Raw genomic sequence first — 17,076 nt, forward strand, 5'->3', positions numbered from 1 at the left:
CCTTTTCAGCAAAAAAGCTAAACATGCATTTGAACTCGCCAGTTGAAACAACTGTACCCAGAACAACAGTACTATGGAAAATATCAATAGAACAGGCATTTTCAGGGGGCATGTGAGGAAAAAATAATCATGGTTTCTCAGTACTGTGTACAATAAATGGGAAGCTATGACTGGCATGTGACTGTTGTGCTTACTTTGCTGCAGGTTGAGTGTCACTGGTGGAAGAGGAACAGAAAGACAAATCACTGTCCTTAGGAGTTGAGTTTTGTTTTTATTTATTTATTTATTTATTTATTTTATATCCCGCCTATCTAGTCAATTAAGACCACCATTGTTTTATCAATGTTCTTTAATACTCAATTTTATATGTTGCCCTTTCTTTGTTAGAAATTAAATTGATTCTGAATAATCTGCATCACAACAAATAGCTTTTGAAACGACCTACACATATACCTCAAGTGCTAGCATGTTCCGGATGCTTTGGACAAAACTGCAAAACGTTTACTAGAAATAACCACTGGTTGTGCTGGCAGGAGTATTCTGGAAGGCACAGTCCTGTTGATTCTGAGAAAGAATGTTTTCTATGCCTACCTTCCTTGTCTTGCAAAAATATGTGAGACATTTATGTTAATCTTTTGGAAAAACACAAATAGAAAACCCGACAAATTTGTGTGGCACCTTAACAACTAAAACATTTTATTTGGCAAAAGTTTTCACGCTATGTGTGGCCTTCGCCCAGGTCAGGAATACAGTATTCATATGCTATTTGCATAGACCAATGGGAGTGCTGGAGGGGCGGAGTCACAAGGTATAAGAGATTCAGCAGTAGGAGTTTATAGAGATAGGGTTTTGAGATGGAGTTTTAGTGTTAGTTAGAGCAGTGGTCCCCAACCTTTTCCCAACCGCAGACCAGTTGGGGGGTGCGTGGCATGCCCGCAGGGGGCGGAGCTAGCTCACGCACATGTCACATTTGTGGGGGGCACTTGCACACATGCAGACAGCACGCTTGCAGGGGGTGGAATGCGCTCATGCACATGTGTGTGAGGGCGCTTGCAGGGGGTTAGGAAATCTGTGTCCATGGTCCAATCCTGCATAGGTCATGGACCGCTGGTGGGTCGCGGACCAGGGGCTGGGGACCTTTGAGTTAGACAGTTGTGTAGTTCCGGCGGGAAAATGGTGGTTGAGGGTGGCTAAAGAAGAATGTTTGTTTAAGAGTTAACCACATTGCTGTCAACACCTATATCAATAAACAATTTCTATCTGGTTCTTTTAAAATGGCATATGGTCTGGACATCTATTATTAATAGGTATTGTTGATTAAATCAACTCGTGGCAGCTGAGAGGCACGTAGCATAAGCTCCTAGTTTGGTGAAATAATCAGGGACCACCTGGAATTGTGACAGTATGTAGCTTACTTATTCAGATTTATTTATTTTGTGGAGGTCGAAGAGCCAGCCTGTGTGGACTTGGGCAAGCTGTACAATCCCAGGATGCCTTGAAAACAAAAAACCACTTCTGAGTGCACTATACCTAGAAAACCCTGGAAGGGGTTGCCACAAGTCAGAATGGTACAAGTCAGGTAGTTAAGTAGCATTTGTAACAAAGCCATGATTCCATAAAAATGTAAGAGAAGTCTATAGTTTAAAGAACGACTGTACCAAATTATTTAACAGCAGACTTGATAGAAGTACAGTAAATGTGTTTGGTACTGAGAAGTCAGCTCCAAATTCCTGAATATTGCCTGTCTGTAGTAGCTGTTTCATCAGACTGACAGAACAGGTGCACCATCTTCAGGCCACTGGAGAATTAGGAGATGCAAAGAACAAGAATAGACATCATAGCTGTGTAACCTCTAACCAAAGCTCTGGATTTGAAAGACAAAAACTCATTCAGTATAAGAACGGCTTCATAAATTTACCATATACTGTGAAACAGTGCTCCATGTAAACAGTGCAAATATATACTCCTGAAGTTAATTTATCTCCATGAAGGGAACATTTATGGGCTTCTTTCAGATGTGAGAATTTACATACACATAACCATTCACACAGTCACCTTTGAACGGTGACTTCAGTTTTTATATAATGTACACAGTTTCTGATGAGAAATCACCCTTAAATACAAGCTGCCTGAAAATAATTTCCCGCATCTTTTTTCAACCAGTTTTTAATTTTTGATAAAACACAATCAAATTAAACTGGGGCAGAGGACATTGTCTAAGAACACATTAAAGATAATTTCAATTCAAATCCTATTCTACATGTTCATTTTTTTCTATTAATCAATGCATAAATTTTTCAGTGAACTGCTAATGGGCACAATCCACATTCTGTAATGATTCATAGGGAAGGGATAAATATAGTACTAGGTCCAATAATATGCACATAGAGCTGGGATGGAAAACCTGTATACCCTAAAGTCAGCTCAATGAGCATGGCCCACTGTCAGGGATGATGGGTGTTGTTGTTTTCCAAATATTTAAACAAACACTTTTTTTGTAGTTACTTTATAAACATTATGTGTCTTACTATTTTCTCTGTTAAAACATCATCATCATAAAAATTTATACATCCATCCACTTTCTTCATGAATGTTGAGTATTTCAACAACTTTCGTTTGTCTGTACAGCACTAGCAAGCCAAACAGGAAATACAAACTTCTCGAGAATACAGCCAAATATCTACTATCAAACTATTTTTTTCACACAAAGTTTAAAATATTTTAGCACATTGCTTAAAAACGCCCCACACAGCCTTTCTCTATAAACATTAGAAGAAACAACCTAAACTGACAGTATAAAAACATCTATATACAGAATGTGCATGCTTTCAACGCATGCCAAGGAGCTGCCGGCTTTTAAGTTGATAATGCTTTTCTAGTTCAGACAGGGCTTGAGCACGCAGGTTAGCAGCATAGAGGCGCTTCTTCAGGTTACAGTCTTTTTCTTTCATGAGGGGAAAATCCTCCAGGCTGTCTACAGAGTGAGCATTTTCTTTACTTTCATCACCAAACTGGACCTTCTTTTTTCTTGTAGGAAAGGCTGGCAGCATGTCATCATCTTAAAAAGAAAAATAAAATAAAATTCAAATACTGTTTCTGTCTCTCTAAAAATTAGTGTATTTTCCTCTCCCCCACTTGTTTTACATTCTGGTTTATAGCACTGTTGTTCTGTGCCGTCAGCTTAGAACTGACTTATAGCAACCCTAATCGGTCTTTCAAGGTAAGGGTGGTAGTTAAGGAGTGGTTTTACCAGCTCACTCCCCCCCGTGAGTTTCCATGGCCAAGTGGGGATTCGAACCTGGTCTCCGGGATAGGTTGCACATTTTCATTCCTTCAGAAGAATATCCTGAAAATTATGTGGAAGTCCCCATGACTCTTATGCTCCTTATAAGAAATTGTTCATGGAAATGTAATCTTCCCATTCGTTTCCTCTCATGGCATAGCTGGGGTAAGCACACCTACCAAGCTGAATTCACATGAACAGTTTGGGCTTATGTGGGAGAATATAGCTTCTGTACTGTTCAAATGTTGCAAAACTAAATTAACCTGAGAGCACTCAGTTCATACCCAGTGCCAAAAGAGTGTAACATATACATATGAATATAAAGTAGCTAAGACCATGGTATGGTAATGGATTACGCACGGGACACTGGCAAGTGTGCACATCTGATAAACTGCACTAGGTCAAGAGATACAGTAGTAGCTTGAGCTTTCTTGTTGCTTTTGCTATTTTAAACTGTATACTAATCAGCTAATGTTTAAAAATCACAGCATTATCTAATTGGTCATGCTGTAAAAACTAAAGCATTATCCAATGCCCAGAAAGTACATTGTAATAGAAGGAAGGAAGGGACTGGGTTTCTACTGAATGAAAAGACCTGCCAGCGGAGCAGGTTTGCCACTGGGAAAGTTGTGTGTGTGTGTGTTCTTCATAGAGGCTGGAGACTGTATAACAGTGGTGTTCACAGAAAGTGGAGCTATCATGCCCTGGCAGGTCAATAAATGGTCAAGAGACTGCCTGCCTACACTTTTACCCTTCCTCGCAACAAATTCAGGATGTGTGCATGTGCATAACCCTCTTCATCTTCACAATCATTCTGTGGGGCAGACTGAGTGGAGAGATGGTGATGAGCCATTAACCATTGCCCAGCACATTCTGTGCCTCAACATATATCTGAACTTAAGTCTCGTTGGCTGAAGTCAAACTCACTAGCAGTGTTTCCCAACCTGTGGAAGTCTAGATGCTGTTCCATTTTTGGAACCTCTGTTCAAAATCCAGGAATCTCCAGGACTCAGTCTCTCTCCTACACATTAAGAACAGTACTGCTTGGAGTTAACATTGACTTTATTAACCAACAGTCCATGTAACGTAAGACAGAAATCTGTTCCCCCGTCTACTGCCCAGTAGGTGAAATCAGGCTTCAGAACAAGTACTTGTAAAAGACAATCCTTAGATGCAGGAATACAGCATCTCATCAACAGATGTCTTTGGAAGCAGCTTTATTGCATGTGGGCCACAACCACTGATAGACAGCAGAACTGGCACGTATAGGCCACAGCCCATGCCAAGGGGATGGTGTAGTGATACTGCCTGCTCACCTGCCGTTCTTACTTAAGCAAGCCATGAGAAAGAAGAGAGGTCACCATGTGCCTTGTTGTCTCCCTCTGGAAAATGGTATAGATTAAGCCCAAGGAAAGACGCAAATCTGCAGTGATTACTAATGAGAAGGAAATGGGAGCAGGTGCACAACAGCTAGACCACTGATAGCCTCTGACTAAAAGGCACACCTAAATTAAGAGTCAACATTATTGCTGTTTGTCAGTTGATGGGATGTAATCTGAAAGATGGTGCTGTAGCTATACCACCAGTGTTGTTTCTTTGATCATATTTTGAAAGGCAAGAAGGGAGAAGAAATGAGAAAGAGGCAAGGGGAGAAGACAAATGAAATTCAGAAATAAAAGACAGCCCCCAAGCTTTGGTTGTGGGAAGGCCATACAATGCAGGTGACCAGCATTCCACCCTAAATAGATTGATTTTGAAAGCTAATCTGGGTCAAGTGAGCTTAGTACTTTCATGAACGTTCAGGAGAAATATGGAGTGCTATACCTGAAAGGAGCCAGAACTTTGTGTTGGAGCAGAGTCCTTGGTTCAACTCGTATCATCTCCAGATGAGAAGTTATGCTACATGAGTGCCTGGAGCACTGCTGTCTATCAAAGCTAACAGGACTGAGCTACATGATGGTTCAATTTAATATAAGGCACCTTATTATCTACTGACCTAGATTTCTATTCAAAAGTTTGGAACCCACAGCAGGTGCAGAAGATAATTTTCCCATAGTCTTTAAACCCCATGCATACCAGGATATGTCTATCAGCATAAATTCCAGCTGAAAACACATCACGAAGTCAGCATAGGTATTTTCTGTTGCACACTAAGACGTAAGGCTGGTGTGCAACAGCAAACCTCTACATTAATTGATAGCTAAGATTTACACTGATAATTCAGCAGGTATAAGTAACCAATATATCTAAAACATCTTGTTAGTAAAGCTGTGAAATAAAATGTTAGGAGAAATTTCATTCTGCTCTAAAGAGTGGAGAAGTTCACTTTCACAAACTGCTTCTAATGTAGCAGCTTCTATGCTGTTTCACCATTTGTTAGGCTGTAGAGTTCAGTGGCAAAACACATGATATATGAAGGTAGAAGTTCAAGAAAGCCGGGGGCTTGCAAGGCCAAAGCCTTGGCACATTCTGAGTAGCAGGAACTATAATGTGATCTGCCATCCTCCTGAGATAGAATTCTCACAGTAGCTTTTATTTTATTTATTTATTTATTTATTTAATTTCTATCCCGCCTATCTGATCATATTAGACCACTCTAGGCGGCTTACAGTAAAAAACAATATAATTTTAAAACTTTACAGCAGAAGCATAAATGAAAATAAAGAACAGAATAAGAGAAAGATCGTCAAGGGTTTTCTGTTGGGAAGGCCTGCCTATACATCAATGTTTTTAGTTGTTTCTTAAAAATGCCCAGCGAGGGAGCCGCGCGAATCTCAGGGGGCAAGTTGTTCCTTTCTTAATATATTTGAGACCAGTTTTATCTTAAAAGGGCAATGACGAATCTTAACTTTACAAGAGGTGCTCCTCACTCATTGATATGGACTGACCTAAGTGCTTGCATTTTTGGACTCTCCTTGTGGGGTGAGGGCATGGTGGCCAGTAAAACCATCATGATGAGCACCCGATGTCTAAATTTATTACTACATCTGCAGAAAGTCTTCAGTATAAGTCTTGATATCTCCATGCAGGGTTGGAAAAATTCCAGCCTGAAATCTTGAAGAGTTATTGCTAGGCTAAATTGATAATAATGGACTAGACAGATTGACCATATGACCTGATATAAAGCAGCTTCTTATATTCTTATTAAGCATAAATATAAATCCCTGATATACAGTTATCCACCTCAGGTTTTCCTGCTGGTTTCAACTTCATCTAGAAACTCCAGTTTGCATTAGGGATACTGGGAGCTGAAGTTGAAAACACCAGAAGGACCAAAGGTTGAGCACCATTAACTTCTACAATACTAGCACTCTATAATTTGGAAGTTCCATTGGCTAGAACACTGAACAGAATCTAAATGCAACCATTTTTGTAAGAATCTTACTGCCAATTTATACCAGAGTAAAGAAAACAACATAAACCTTGCAAGCAAATTAATGAGGTGCTGGTTGAGTTCCTGGCCGGGCTCATACCAAAGAATACAAACAACACTTTGTTGATGACCAGCCATTGCTGCCAAGACTTAACAATTTCCCTTATTTAAGTGTAAATTGACAATAGCATCTTGGTCAAAGTATCTCAACTTGGCAAGTAGTTGTACTGCAATGTTTTAAAGCAAGGCATAGTAGCATATAAATGCCAGTGTGGTGCAGCGGATACAATGTTGGATTAAAGGTAAAGGTAAAGGTTCCCCTTGACAATTTTTTGTCCAGTCGTGTCCGACTCTAGGGGGCGGCGCTCATCCCGCTCTTCAAGCCATAGAGCCAGCGTTTTGTCCGAAGACAATCTTTCCGTGGTCACATGGCCAGTGTGATTTAGACACGGAACGCTGTTTACCTTCCCACCGAGGTGGTCCCTATTTATCTACTCGCATTTGCATGCTTTCGAACCGCTAGGTTGGCAGGAGCTGGGACAAGCGACGGGTGCTCATTCCGTTGCGTGGGTTCGATCTTACGACTGCCGGATCTTCTGACCCTGCAGCACAGGCTTCTGCGGTTTAGCCCACAGCGCCACCACGTCCCTTACATGTTGGATTAGACTCGGGTTTATACTCCCATTTGGCCATGAAAACCCTCTGGCGAAGGACTGTAGCAAACCACAAGATATATCATAGAATAGTGAAGTTGGAAGAGGCCTATAAGACCATCAACTCCAACCCCCTGCTTGATGCAGGAATACAAATCAAAGGATATCTGCCAGGTGGTTGTTTTTGTTTAATGCCTCCTGGGTTGGAGCACTCGCCAGCTCTCAAGGTAATTCGTTGTACTGTTATACTGCTCTAACAGTTAGGAAGTTTTTTCTGATATTCAAACAAAATTTAACTTCCTGTAACGAGCCCACTGTTGTGTGTCCTGCACTCTGGGATGATTGTATGTGATCTTAGTAAAGCTGTTAAGCTTTAGCTTCCTTTTGTGCAGACTTTGTTAAAAAAAACTTCATGGTTTAGATAAGCACCAAACAAGGCAGGAGCACATTCTAAAGAATTTCAGGGGTGAAGATATAATGATTATTAAGACACCATCACAGAGGTCCTAAATCACATTTTAAAAATAAATAGTAAAATATATTTTATTATGTGCTCATTTTAGCCTTCACAAAAGTAAAAATCAAAAATTGCTCAACATTTTAAACATGTAAAGAGACTGAAGTAAAAGTGTACACACACAAGTCCGGTATTGGAATAGGATAAATGAGTAGCAAAACACATTCACTTAAGTCTCTCAGCTAGGTGTCAGTGCAATCTAAACCAAGGAGTACAAGCAAACAAAATCTGAATGGAGCCAAATCTTCATTCCACTATGCTGAAGGGCAAAATATTTTTTCCATGTCATGAAGTGCTATGCAAGCGAGGAGCATTATCATCCTTAAGGTATCCAATATTTACTACTAGATTGCACAGATGTCATCACAATGAGCATCTTCATTCTACATGTGATTTGGCTTCTATATAGCTTACATATCAAAGTTGATTCCAGGTTGCTGCTGATATTTAATATCCTGGAATGACAGAGGACCTGTATGGACATCTACCACAAACATAGTCACCAGTGATAAGGCTCAGGGCAACCACTGTCCTGATTTAATAGTCCAGTAGGAGCCTCCCATATCGTCTCCTACCTGGGCTACTGGCTGGCATCAATAGTCTCTTGTCCTTGAATAAGTTGTAATTCTTCATCAAGTTCTCAGCCCTGTTTAGAAAGGAATCAGTTAGCAAAGAGCAATACTTCTATCAAATATTTCCAGAGGAATCACCTTGTTAGTTGGCTGAAGCAAAACAGGCTCTTGTGGCACCTTAAGGACTAACAGTTTTTATTATGCAGTAAGATTTTGTGGACTACAGCCCACTATTTCAGCAGACTGGGATGCGATTTCCAGTTCCTAGGGACATATATACACACGGTGCAAAGAAAATATGTTAAACGTAAATAGCTATAGAATGCATTTAGCAGCAAGTTTTGTATCATATAGATCCGCAACTAAGAACCATGGCCCATGCATCCGAGGAAATAAACTTTAGTACATAAAAGTCAAGGAGCATAAGGTGCCACGATCTTTAAGGTGCCACAAAATGTATCGAAATAAGATGTTTTGGCATTTAAGAACAAACCTAGCAAGTTTGTCTTCTGCCAGTCGCTCTCGAACACAAAGCTCACGCTCTCTCTCTGGAACAAAAGAAAAAATATATTATCATGCTACTGATGACATTTTCCTTGGCTAAGGGACAAAAGTTTTTCATTCTGCCTGTAACTGGTTACTAAATTCATGGGGGAAATTGCATGTAAGTGCATAAAGTGTCCTGTCCTTTTGATGTTAAGGATGGTAATCTAATCTCATTTGTCAGATCTGGCATAAATTAAGGAAATGTATCTTTCATGAAAAATATATACAAGCCCATGAGGTGTTAGCATGTATTGTATTCAATTCTAAATACTATGACTGCTGTCAAGGAACATCAAACAAATTTTTAGCAAACCAACGCTAGTTGCAGATATTCTTCATATGCATTATTTTTTTTTTTTGGTCTCTATCAATCCAAACAACCCAATTTAGACTTACTGTATGTGATCACATTATACATTTCCCAGAAGATGTGGTTAAAGTTCAAGGTTGTTGTACCTAAGGAAATATATTTCATCCCTAGAAGGCACTGTTATGGCATGGACTGGTATCCCCTCAACATACCACTATGTGACACAAGTTCTTACGCTCTAGTCTGTGTTCTCTGTCTTTTATGGCTTTTTCTCTCTCTTGTAGCTGTTGCTCTTTCAGTTTCAGCTCATTCAATGGAGTTCCTACTTTCTCTTGCTCTCCTGATCGTCGCCCTTTCATCTCCAGGATTCTCCCTTGCTCTTTAGACACCAAGTCAACTACCAAAGGATTCTGTAGAATTTCTTCAACTGAAGGCCGACAATAATCCTTGAAACCAAGAAGATGCAGAATATTCAGTGGGTCACAGTTAAGGAGTCATGTGATGTGGGAAAGAAAAAGATATTTTAGGATCCAGTAAGATAGATGTTGGTTGGACAGTGTCATCAAAGCTACCAACATGAATTTGACCCAACTCCAGGAGGCAGTGGAAGACAGGAGGGCCTGGCGTGCTCTGGCCCATGGGGTCACGAAGAGTTGGACACGACTTAACAAGAACAAAGATAGATGTACACTGCCACCAACCCAGACCAATTAATTGGCTTTTGTTTGATTGCAATCACTTGAGCTACATTGAAGATTAATCAGGGGTCATCACACGAACATTCTTCTGGAACAGCTTGGGGGCAGTAGAAAAAGGATGGTGGCTCCCTTGCACAGATTCACAGCTGCCACCTTTTCTGTCTATGAGAAGCCACCCTTACCTTTCTATTTAGCATCTTTGTGATAAGTTCATTCAGCTGGTCTGAATAACGATATGGAATTCGTCTGAACTTTCCTTCCCTTATCTTTTCTGCTAACTCTTTTTGGTTAAAGGCTGTAAATGGAGGCCTAGGGAAATAGTGAAAAAACATGTTTTTTGATTGTAGCATCCACTTGAAAGATATTTTACACTTCTAGAAAGTTATGGTGCTTGACTGGTAGCCAATTCTAATTGCTTGGTTCTGAAAACAAGATTATACTAATAAATGACTTATTGCTACTTCAAAATGGCTACCTGTAAACTTTTTCGGAGCATTATACTTACGACAATGCACACAACTCATATAGCAGACATCCTAGAGACCAGATGTCAGATTTTTCATTGTAGGACATACGATTTATTTGCTCCTAAAAAAAAAAAAACACAATTTAAATTTAGAATGTACTACTTATGTCAATTAAAAACTTATCTGATAGTAAGGAACATGCATACTGTGAACTATTTCTTTTAAAGCAGTTCTTAATAGAACATGAAACATTCAGTAATGCATACAGTTGGATTGAAACTCAAATCATAGTAGACCCACTGAAAGAAATTACTAATGCCCATCAAACAGATTTCAGTGTGGCTATTCTGATTAGAAAAAGGGTGGTTCCAATGCATTAGCTGCTTTGGGTCCCTTGTTGGGAGAAATGTGGCATATAAATAAAACTAATAATAATAAGCAGCTTTTTAATGGCATAAGTATCTGTCAGCTCAGGCCTGCTGTTCATTATATCATGGGACCTCTACTCCGCTTGCCTTTGGCAAATTTATAAGGGAAGAAGAAAGCCTTCTTGGAATTCCAGTAAAGGAATTATTTAGTTACCTTTTTAAGAGGACCGAGTGGCTTTCTTAAAAAGGCTGAAAGGAATGTCTTCCAATGCAGTATTTTTCTGTTTCTTAAAATTCATTGTTTTATAGCATTGGGAACCTCCATATAGATAAAATCCCTGATAAACTGGGACAGTTTAATGTTGGGGGAAAAGGTTTACACTATCTTTAGCAAGTTTAAATGCATGCAAACATATTATTTCCACAACTTCCATTTATTCATAACACTTCACAATGTGAAGAAAGTGGTTCGCAGTGTAATATTGATATATATTTATTTCATGTATTTATACAGTATATTACTTAGTGCAAAGCATTACTTCAAGCAGTTTATAACAGGACAATGAAACAGAAACCCCAACAAACCAACAACAGACATCCCCAAATAAACACATACAATTAATACACCTGATCCCAAATGATGGCAGACTCCAGGAAACACAAATAAGAACTCACTTAAGAGACAATGTCCCAGAGTGGTCAACCAGACCAGATGGGCGGGATATAAACCAAATAAATAAATAAATAAAATAAAATGCTCCTTGGAACAATACTGTCTCTAGCATCCTCAAACAATGGGATGGGGGAGGCCTGAAAAATTTCTACCAGGAGCCCACAATAAGAGCCACGCTTCAGAAGGCACAGTTTCTGGTAATAAATTTTCTTTGCCTCTCTTGGGGAAGCAACCCAGACATTTACACAGATTACAGCAGAAATAAATTTCAAGCAAAACTTTCAGCAAAATGGATCACATGAGTAGACTTCCAATTGCATATGTGGACTTTTGCTTCCTCTCTTCCAAATTGCCAGACTTGATTAACACACAGGGAAGATGCCCTCCTTTTTCATTCCATTGACAGAAACAACTCCATCAATAGGAGGAATTAATCAGATACAAACTTACAAAGACAACTTTTATACAGTACTCCTAGAGATGTTATTGAGTTATTCCTAAACATTTCAGCTCAGTTTATATAATATATGAAATATAGTTCATTATTTGTAAGTTAACACAGATAAGGTGGTGCCTCGCATAGCGAGGTTAATCCGTTCCGGATTAACCTTCGCTATGCTGAAGCATCGTTGAACGGATCAAAAAAACCAATTGGAACGCATTAAACATCGTTTAATGCGTTCCAAATGGGCCAAATACTCACCGTTCAACGAAGCTTCGTAATGGCCGGCAGCCATTTTCGCGCCCTCGCCTCGCTTAACGAGGGCGCGAAAACGCTGCGCGCGGCCTTTTTGGGCCATTTCCGGGCTTCCGGTGGCCATTTTGGCCACCGAACAGCTGATCGGCAGGCTTCGTTTTGCGAAGATCGGTAAGCGAAACGCTTACCGGTCTTCGCAAAGCGAATTGTGCTCTATAGGAAAAACGTTAAGCGATCGCATTAGCGATCCGAAAAAATGGATCGCTATGCGATTTCATCGTTATGCGGTGCGCTCGTTAAGCGAGGCACCACTGTACTTTAGATTCATTGACAAACTGCACATATGTTCATTTAGACCTGAATTCATTTAAGGTGCTAGAAAATGCTCAGAAGATGCAGCATTCTTGACACTTACTGGAGACATGTAATATGGTGTACCAACAAATGTTTTTGCAAAACTGGTGTCATGGTGAAGAATTCTTGCCAAGCCAAAGTCACCAAGCTTCACATTCTTCTTGCCATCAAGGAAGATATTTGCTGGCTTCAGGTCTCGATGAAGCACTGTATGACCTCCATCACTCCGTCTGTGACACTCCTTCAAAGCCAAGCTCAACTGAGTAAGGACTCTAAGCACAAAGCTCTCATCCAGATAATGCCTTTCAAAAGAGAAAGAGGTCGGTTATTTGATGGACCTTTAGGCTAAATATCTTAAGATACATGATGTAACCCACTTCCTCAATCACAAGCTGTAGTTTGTGGAAGTGTACACAAAATAAAATATATTAGTTTTTAATATTTCACTTCTCGTTTTTTGGGAGGAAGGTTCTGGAAGATGAAATACAATACATCTATTAAGATGGCATCAGGATGGGGACAGAGCTGTAGTTTAACGAAAAATGAAACCCAGCACTGGATTCTGCAGAGAGGACAAGCTCTATTCTTAGTAGTCCATTGTGGGAGGAAACATATTTTTATTCCATGCTACAACTAGCCCCAAGTACAGTATATCTTAATTTCTCCCATAAAGGCTGAATGGCTGATGTTCAGACTTAGAAGATAAGACACAGCCGATACAGAGACAGTCATGGCATCAGTAAAAGCTACCATCTACTCTGGATACTGGCTGGCCTGCCTATATAAATAGGCACCCTATGGTGGGCTGCACTTTATACATGCACAGAAAGATGCATAGTACTGCAAACTAGTTCTGGCTTGGTTCTGTATAGATTCCACCTGTGTCTCTAAGGTACAAAAAAAAGTTAAATTGTAACTAACATTGACTTAGGACAACAGACCTTTGACAAATAAGCTAAGTAACCTTTTGCCTCCTGGACATGGAAGAGGCAGATTTTCTTTTCTCAGTTGGGCTAGAAGAGCAAATACTTGTTTCTAATCTTCTCCAAAATGTCCCACAATTTAAAGGGAAATTCTGTCTTCTCTTAAAATGGTTCAGCACATGCTAAAGCCTTAGGAAAGGCAGAGTCCTGACTTAGTGGCATGGAGATTACAACAAGATAATTACACAAGATGTTCCCCCCGGTTATCTTATTCAGACAACCGACACAAGTGAGAAAATCTCTTGTCTCAGTGGTGCAGCAGTATGTAAAAAGATTATTATCAGCTGCAGCTTTTCCATTATTATCCATAGTCCAGGCACAACTGGTTGCTCTAGGTTTTACAGCAAGCAGAGCGGCTTTGGAAAAATAGGCGTTATTTGAAGCATTAGCAATGTAGTCTGGATAAGGAAAATATCTGATGTCTTCCTTTCTGGAATTATCACATGCTGCTCCCCATGCTGGTGGGGAGTTCGCCACCTTGGAGACGGTCAATATTATTCATTCTGATATGCTGATGAATGCAGTTGCACATGGCAAGTAGCTCTCATCCCATTTTCTCTAGTGTCCCAACAACTGTCCTTAAAAACCCAATGCCTCCCATTCAGTAGCAAGGATCTCCTAATTCTGGAAAAGGTGGCACTATTACATCAAAGCTTGCAAGTCTAATTCCATCTCAAGTTCATTTTCAATACAGAGAATGTGGAGAACCAAAAAAAAAGTTCAGCACAAAATATGCATTTTAGTTCTTAAAAATATGTCACAAGCTGTGGAAAGGAACCTGACTAATTCTTAAGTTTCTGATTCTGCCTTCATAACTAAGAACAAAGACATGAGCTTCTCTTTTTCCCTCTCCCCCCCATTCCCTTTACCTTTTTGTGTTGTTTTTTAGACTGCTCTAAACTAAGGATAAGAATGGGCTTATTATCAATTTACTTAAGCACCTTTGGGAGTTTTTTTAACTAAAGAAAAGGGCAAAAATGCTTTACATTTCCTAATCCAAAATTAATAATGATAATTATTATCACTAAAGGGCAGTGTTACTGTAAGATCACACTACAAGTTCATTAGACTTCTCAGACATACACAAATATTTGGGAAAAACTGTCATCTCTGTTCTTGCATCTTCTGAATTAAAGCTATCACAATTCCAAATTTGACTGGGGTGATAGCATTGCATTCATGCATTAATGTTTATAAAGTCACTGCTTCAGCCTCAATAGGAACTTTTTCCACAATAAATCAAGAGAACTTTCACATACCTTTCTTTTGTACATTTTGCAATTATAGTAGCCAAGTCTCCACCTTCACAATATTCCATCACAATATAAAGCGTTGTATTTGTCCTGTCAATTATACGATCATAATAACGGACAATATTAGGATGTTTCAGCTCACGAAGCAGGTTCACTTCTGAACAAAGCATCTGTTTCTCAGATTCTGTCATAGATCCATAGTCTAGCTCCTTCCAGACCAAAACCTGAAAAAGTTAAATAAACAATTTTTCATAAAATCATAGAACAATTAAGTTGGAAGGAACTTGTAAGGCTATCAAGTCCAGCCTCCTGCTCAATGCAGGAATAAAAATCAAAGGATATCTGCCAGGTACTTGTCTAAATTAAAATTTTTAGACAATATATATTACCCAACTGTGTCTGCATACGAGCACACACATGGACTTAAATGGCAAGTTGGTTGTTATATCTGAGGGGAAAACCTTGCTATGACGATTAACATCTCATTTTAGCCTACGTATGGTCAAACTATGTCATCTCCTACCTGCAGCAAACCCAGTCTCATGAATCTTCTGCTTAAACACTTACGTTTCACACCTCACTTTATTAATACAATGATGACAAATGTGAGAATTATCAAAGATCTGTCTCATTCTGAACGTATCCCAGATAAGCACACAAGCATATACAATCTATAGATTCCTAAGAGGTATTAGTGAAATTTGGTTATTACTACTTTGTAATAGCTCAGTGAGTTAGGTATCTGGCTGTGCAGCCAGAGGTTGGGAGTTCGATTCCCACTGTACATCCCAGGAGAAGCAGCCTGTGGTTCCTTGGACAAACTGGATAGTCCCAAGATGCTCCCAGAAGAAAGGAATGGTAAACCATGAGTACTGTTTACCTAGAAAATCCTAGAAAGGGTTGGCGTAGGTCAGAATTTATTTTAATGGCACAGGATTATTGTTAACAGTGTGTGAACTTTGTTAAGCCACAAAGACCTGGGCAGGAGGAACCAGCTCTCCTGGTATTATTTCACTACATCCAAGTATAGTAGTAGACAACTACAGAAATAAGAACCCAACCTAATAGAAATTCCTTAGAAAGTAGGAAGAATCACAACATGTGGTAGAATCAGCTAGACGCCTATACATGTAGATCCCCCATACCCCAAGTTGCAATGAGCCATTTCTGGACCAGGATTCAAGAACAGGGATAAAATGAACTTGGGTTTTCTCTAAAATCCTGGGCAGAGCTCCCCAACCTTTTCAGACTCGTGGGCACATGCATAATTACTAAGAAGCACTGTAGGTAAAACCACAGGATAGCATGCCTGAGGAGCACAAATGGTCACCTACAAAACTTTGGACACAAGCATTGCATTAGACCAGACACTCATGCCACCCATTCCAGTCCCAGTAAACAAAACCACCCGGGCAGACTGGCGGAATATGAATTCTTTACAGTATCCAGTATATTTAGCCAGTCCACAGGGGCCGTTTTAGTTGGGTTACTTAGATGAGCACTGTTTCTCTTGCTTTGGTGGACATAACCCACCTCAATGCCAGCAGAAGGACCATCAGTGACCTGAAGGGGCTGTAAAGGAAGGAGTTTTCAATTAGGCTGCACAGTTCTTAAAACCCTTTGTTGCATGTGTGCATTTCGATTTTTCATGTCTTAAAAACTGCTTCAGGGGCATGGTCTTTTCCTCTCATAGGGTTAATCACATGTTAAGCTTACACATCTGCATTAACCTCGTCTCCGTTTCCTCAACCTCCCTGAGCTGGGAGGAAGGCAGAATACAAATGAAGTTCTGCCTGAGCCGCTCGTAATTCGCCTTTGAAGACGCCTCGGGACTGGCTCTGGCCATGCATGACCGACGTGGAGAAAAAAAGAGGCAGGCTGTGCCAGCGCCGAGCAGCTCCACGCACTACTAAAGGGTCCCCTTCCTCGTCCCAAGGGCGCGCACCACCGACTCTCCGCGAAGAGAAGCCCAGAGGCGGCCCTTACAAGGCCCGCTCCCGCTCACCATGCCGTCCGCCTTCCGCCGCACTTTCTGGCACCGGCCGTAAGAACCAGCACCGATAGTGAGGAGCACCTCGTAGTCCTCGGGGCGGCTCGGCATCCTGCGCCCGACTCTCCTCCAAACACCCGCAACACGCCGCTTTTCGCCACCCCGGACGTTTAAAACACGCCGCGCCTGGTGCCCATTGGTGGGCCGTGGCGGAACCCGCCCACGTTAACCCGTCCGCTCTCCGATTGGCTCTCGGCGCCTACGAAACCCACGCGCCGCGTAACGGCTGTTTGAGCCAGCCGCTTGGCAACCACAGCCAGCGGCGGTCCAAGGCAGCGC

The 17,076-nt window shown here is 40.6% G+C and overlaps 1 protein-coding gene across 1 annotated transcript; it reads right to left on the reverse strand.

The window, feature by feature from the left end:
* Positions 1-1,394: 1,394 nt before the first annotated feature.
* On the reverse strand, positions 1,395-17,034 carry NEK2 (NIMA related kinase 2). The gene is made up of 9 exons (XM_020794660.3): positions 16,753-17,034; positions 14,754-14,971; positions 12,573-12,813; positions 10,458-10,540; positions 10,135-10,261; positions 9,490-9,700; positions 8,892-8,946; positions 8,402-8,472; positions 1,395-3,058 (listed from the first exon to the last, which is right to left on the reverse strand). The coding sequence occupies exons 1-9, from the start codon at positions 16,846-16,848 to the stop codon at positions 2,829-2,831; spliced, it is 1,332 nt and encodes a 443-aa protein (XP_020650319.2). The 5' UTR covers positions 16,849-17,034; the 3' UTR covers positions 1,395-2,828.
* Positions 17,035-17,076: the final 42 nt, after the last annotated feature.

This window comes from Pogona vitticeps, chromosome 1, assembly GCF_051106095.1.
Source record: "Pogona vitticeps strain Pit_001003342236 chromosome 1, PviZW2.1, whole genome shotgun sequence".
NCBI classification, from domain to species: Eukaryota; Metazoa; Chordata; class Lepidosauria; order Squamata; family Agamidae; genus Pogona; species Pogona vitticeps.

Bases quoted from the DNA above. Each gene is read 5' to 3' on its own strand.
- NEK2 (XM_020794660.3), bottom strand. From the start codon at position 16,848: ATGCCGAGCCGCCCCGAGGACTACGAGGTGCTCCTCACTATCGGTGCT. The intron at 10,541-12,572 runs GTAAGTGTCAAG...TTTTTTTTTTAG, and splicing joins CACCATATTACATGTCTCCA to GAGCAAATAAATCGTATGTC. The intron at 9,701-10,134 runs GTAAGGGTGGCT...CTTGGTTTCAAG, and splicing joins CAAAGATGCTAAATAGAAAG to GATTATTGTCGGCCTTCAGT.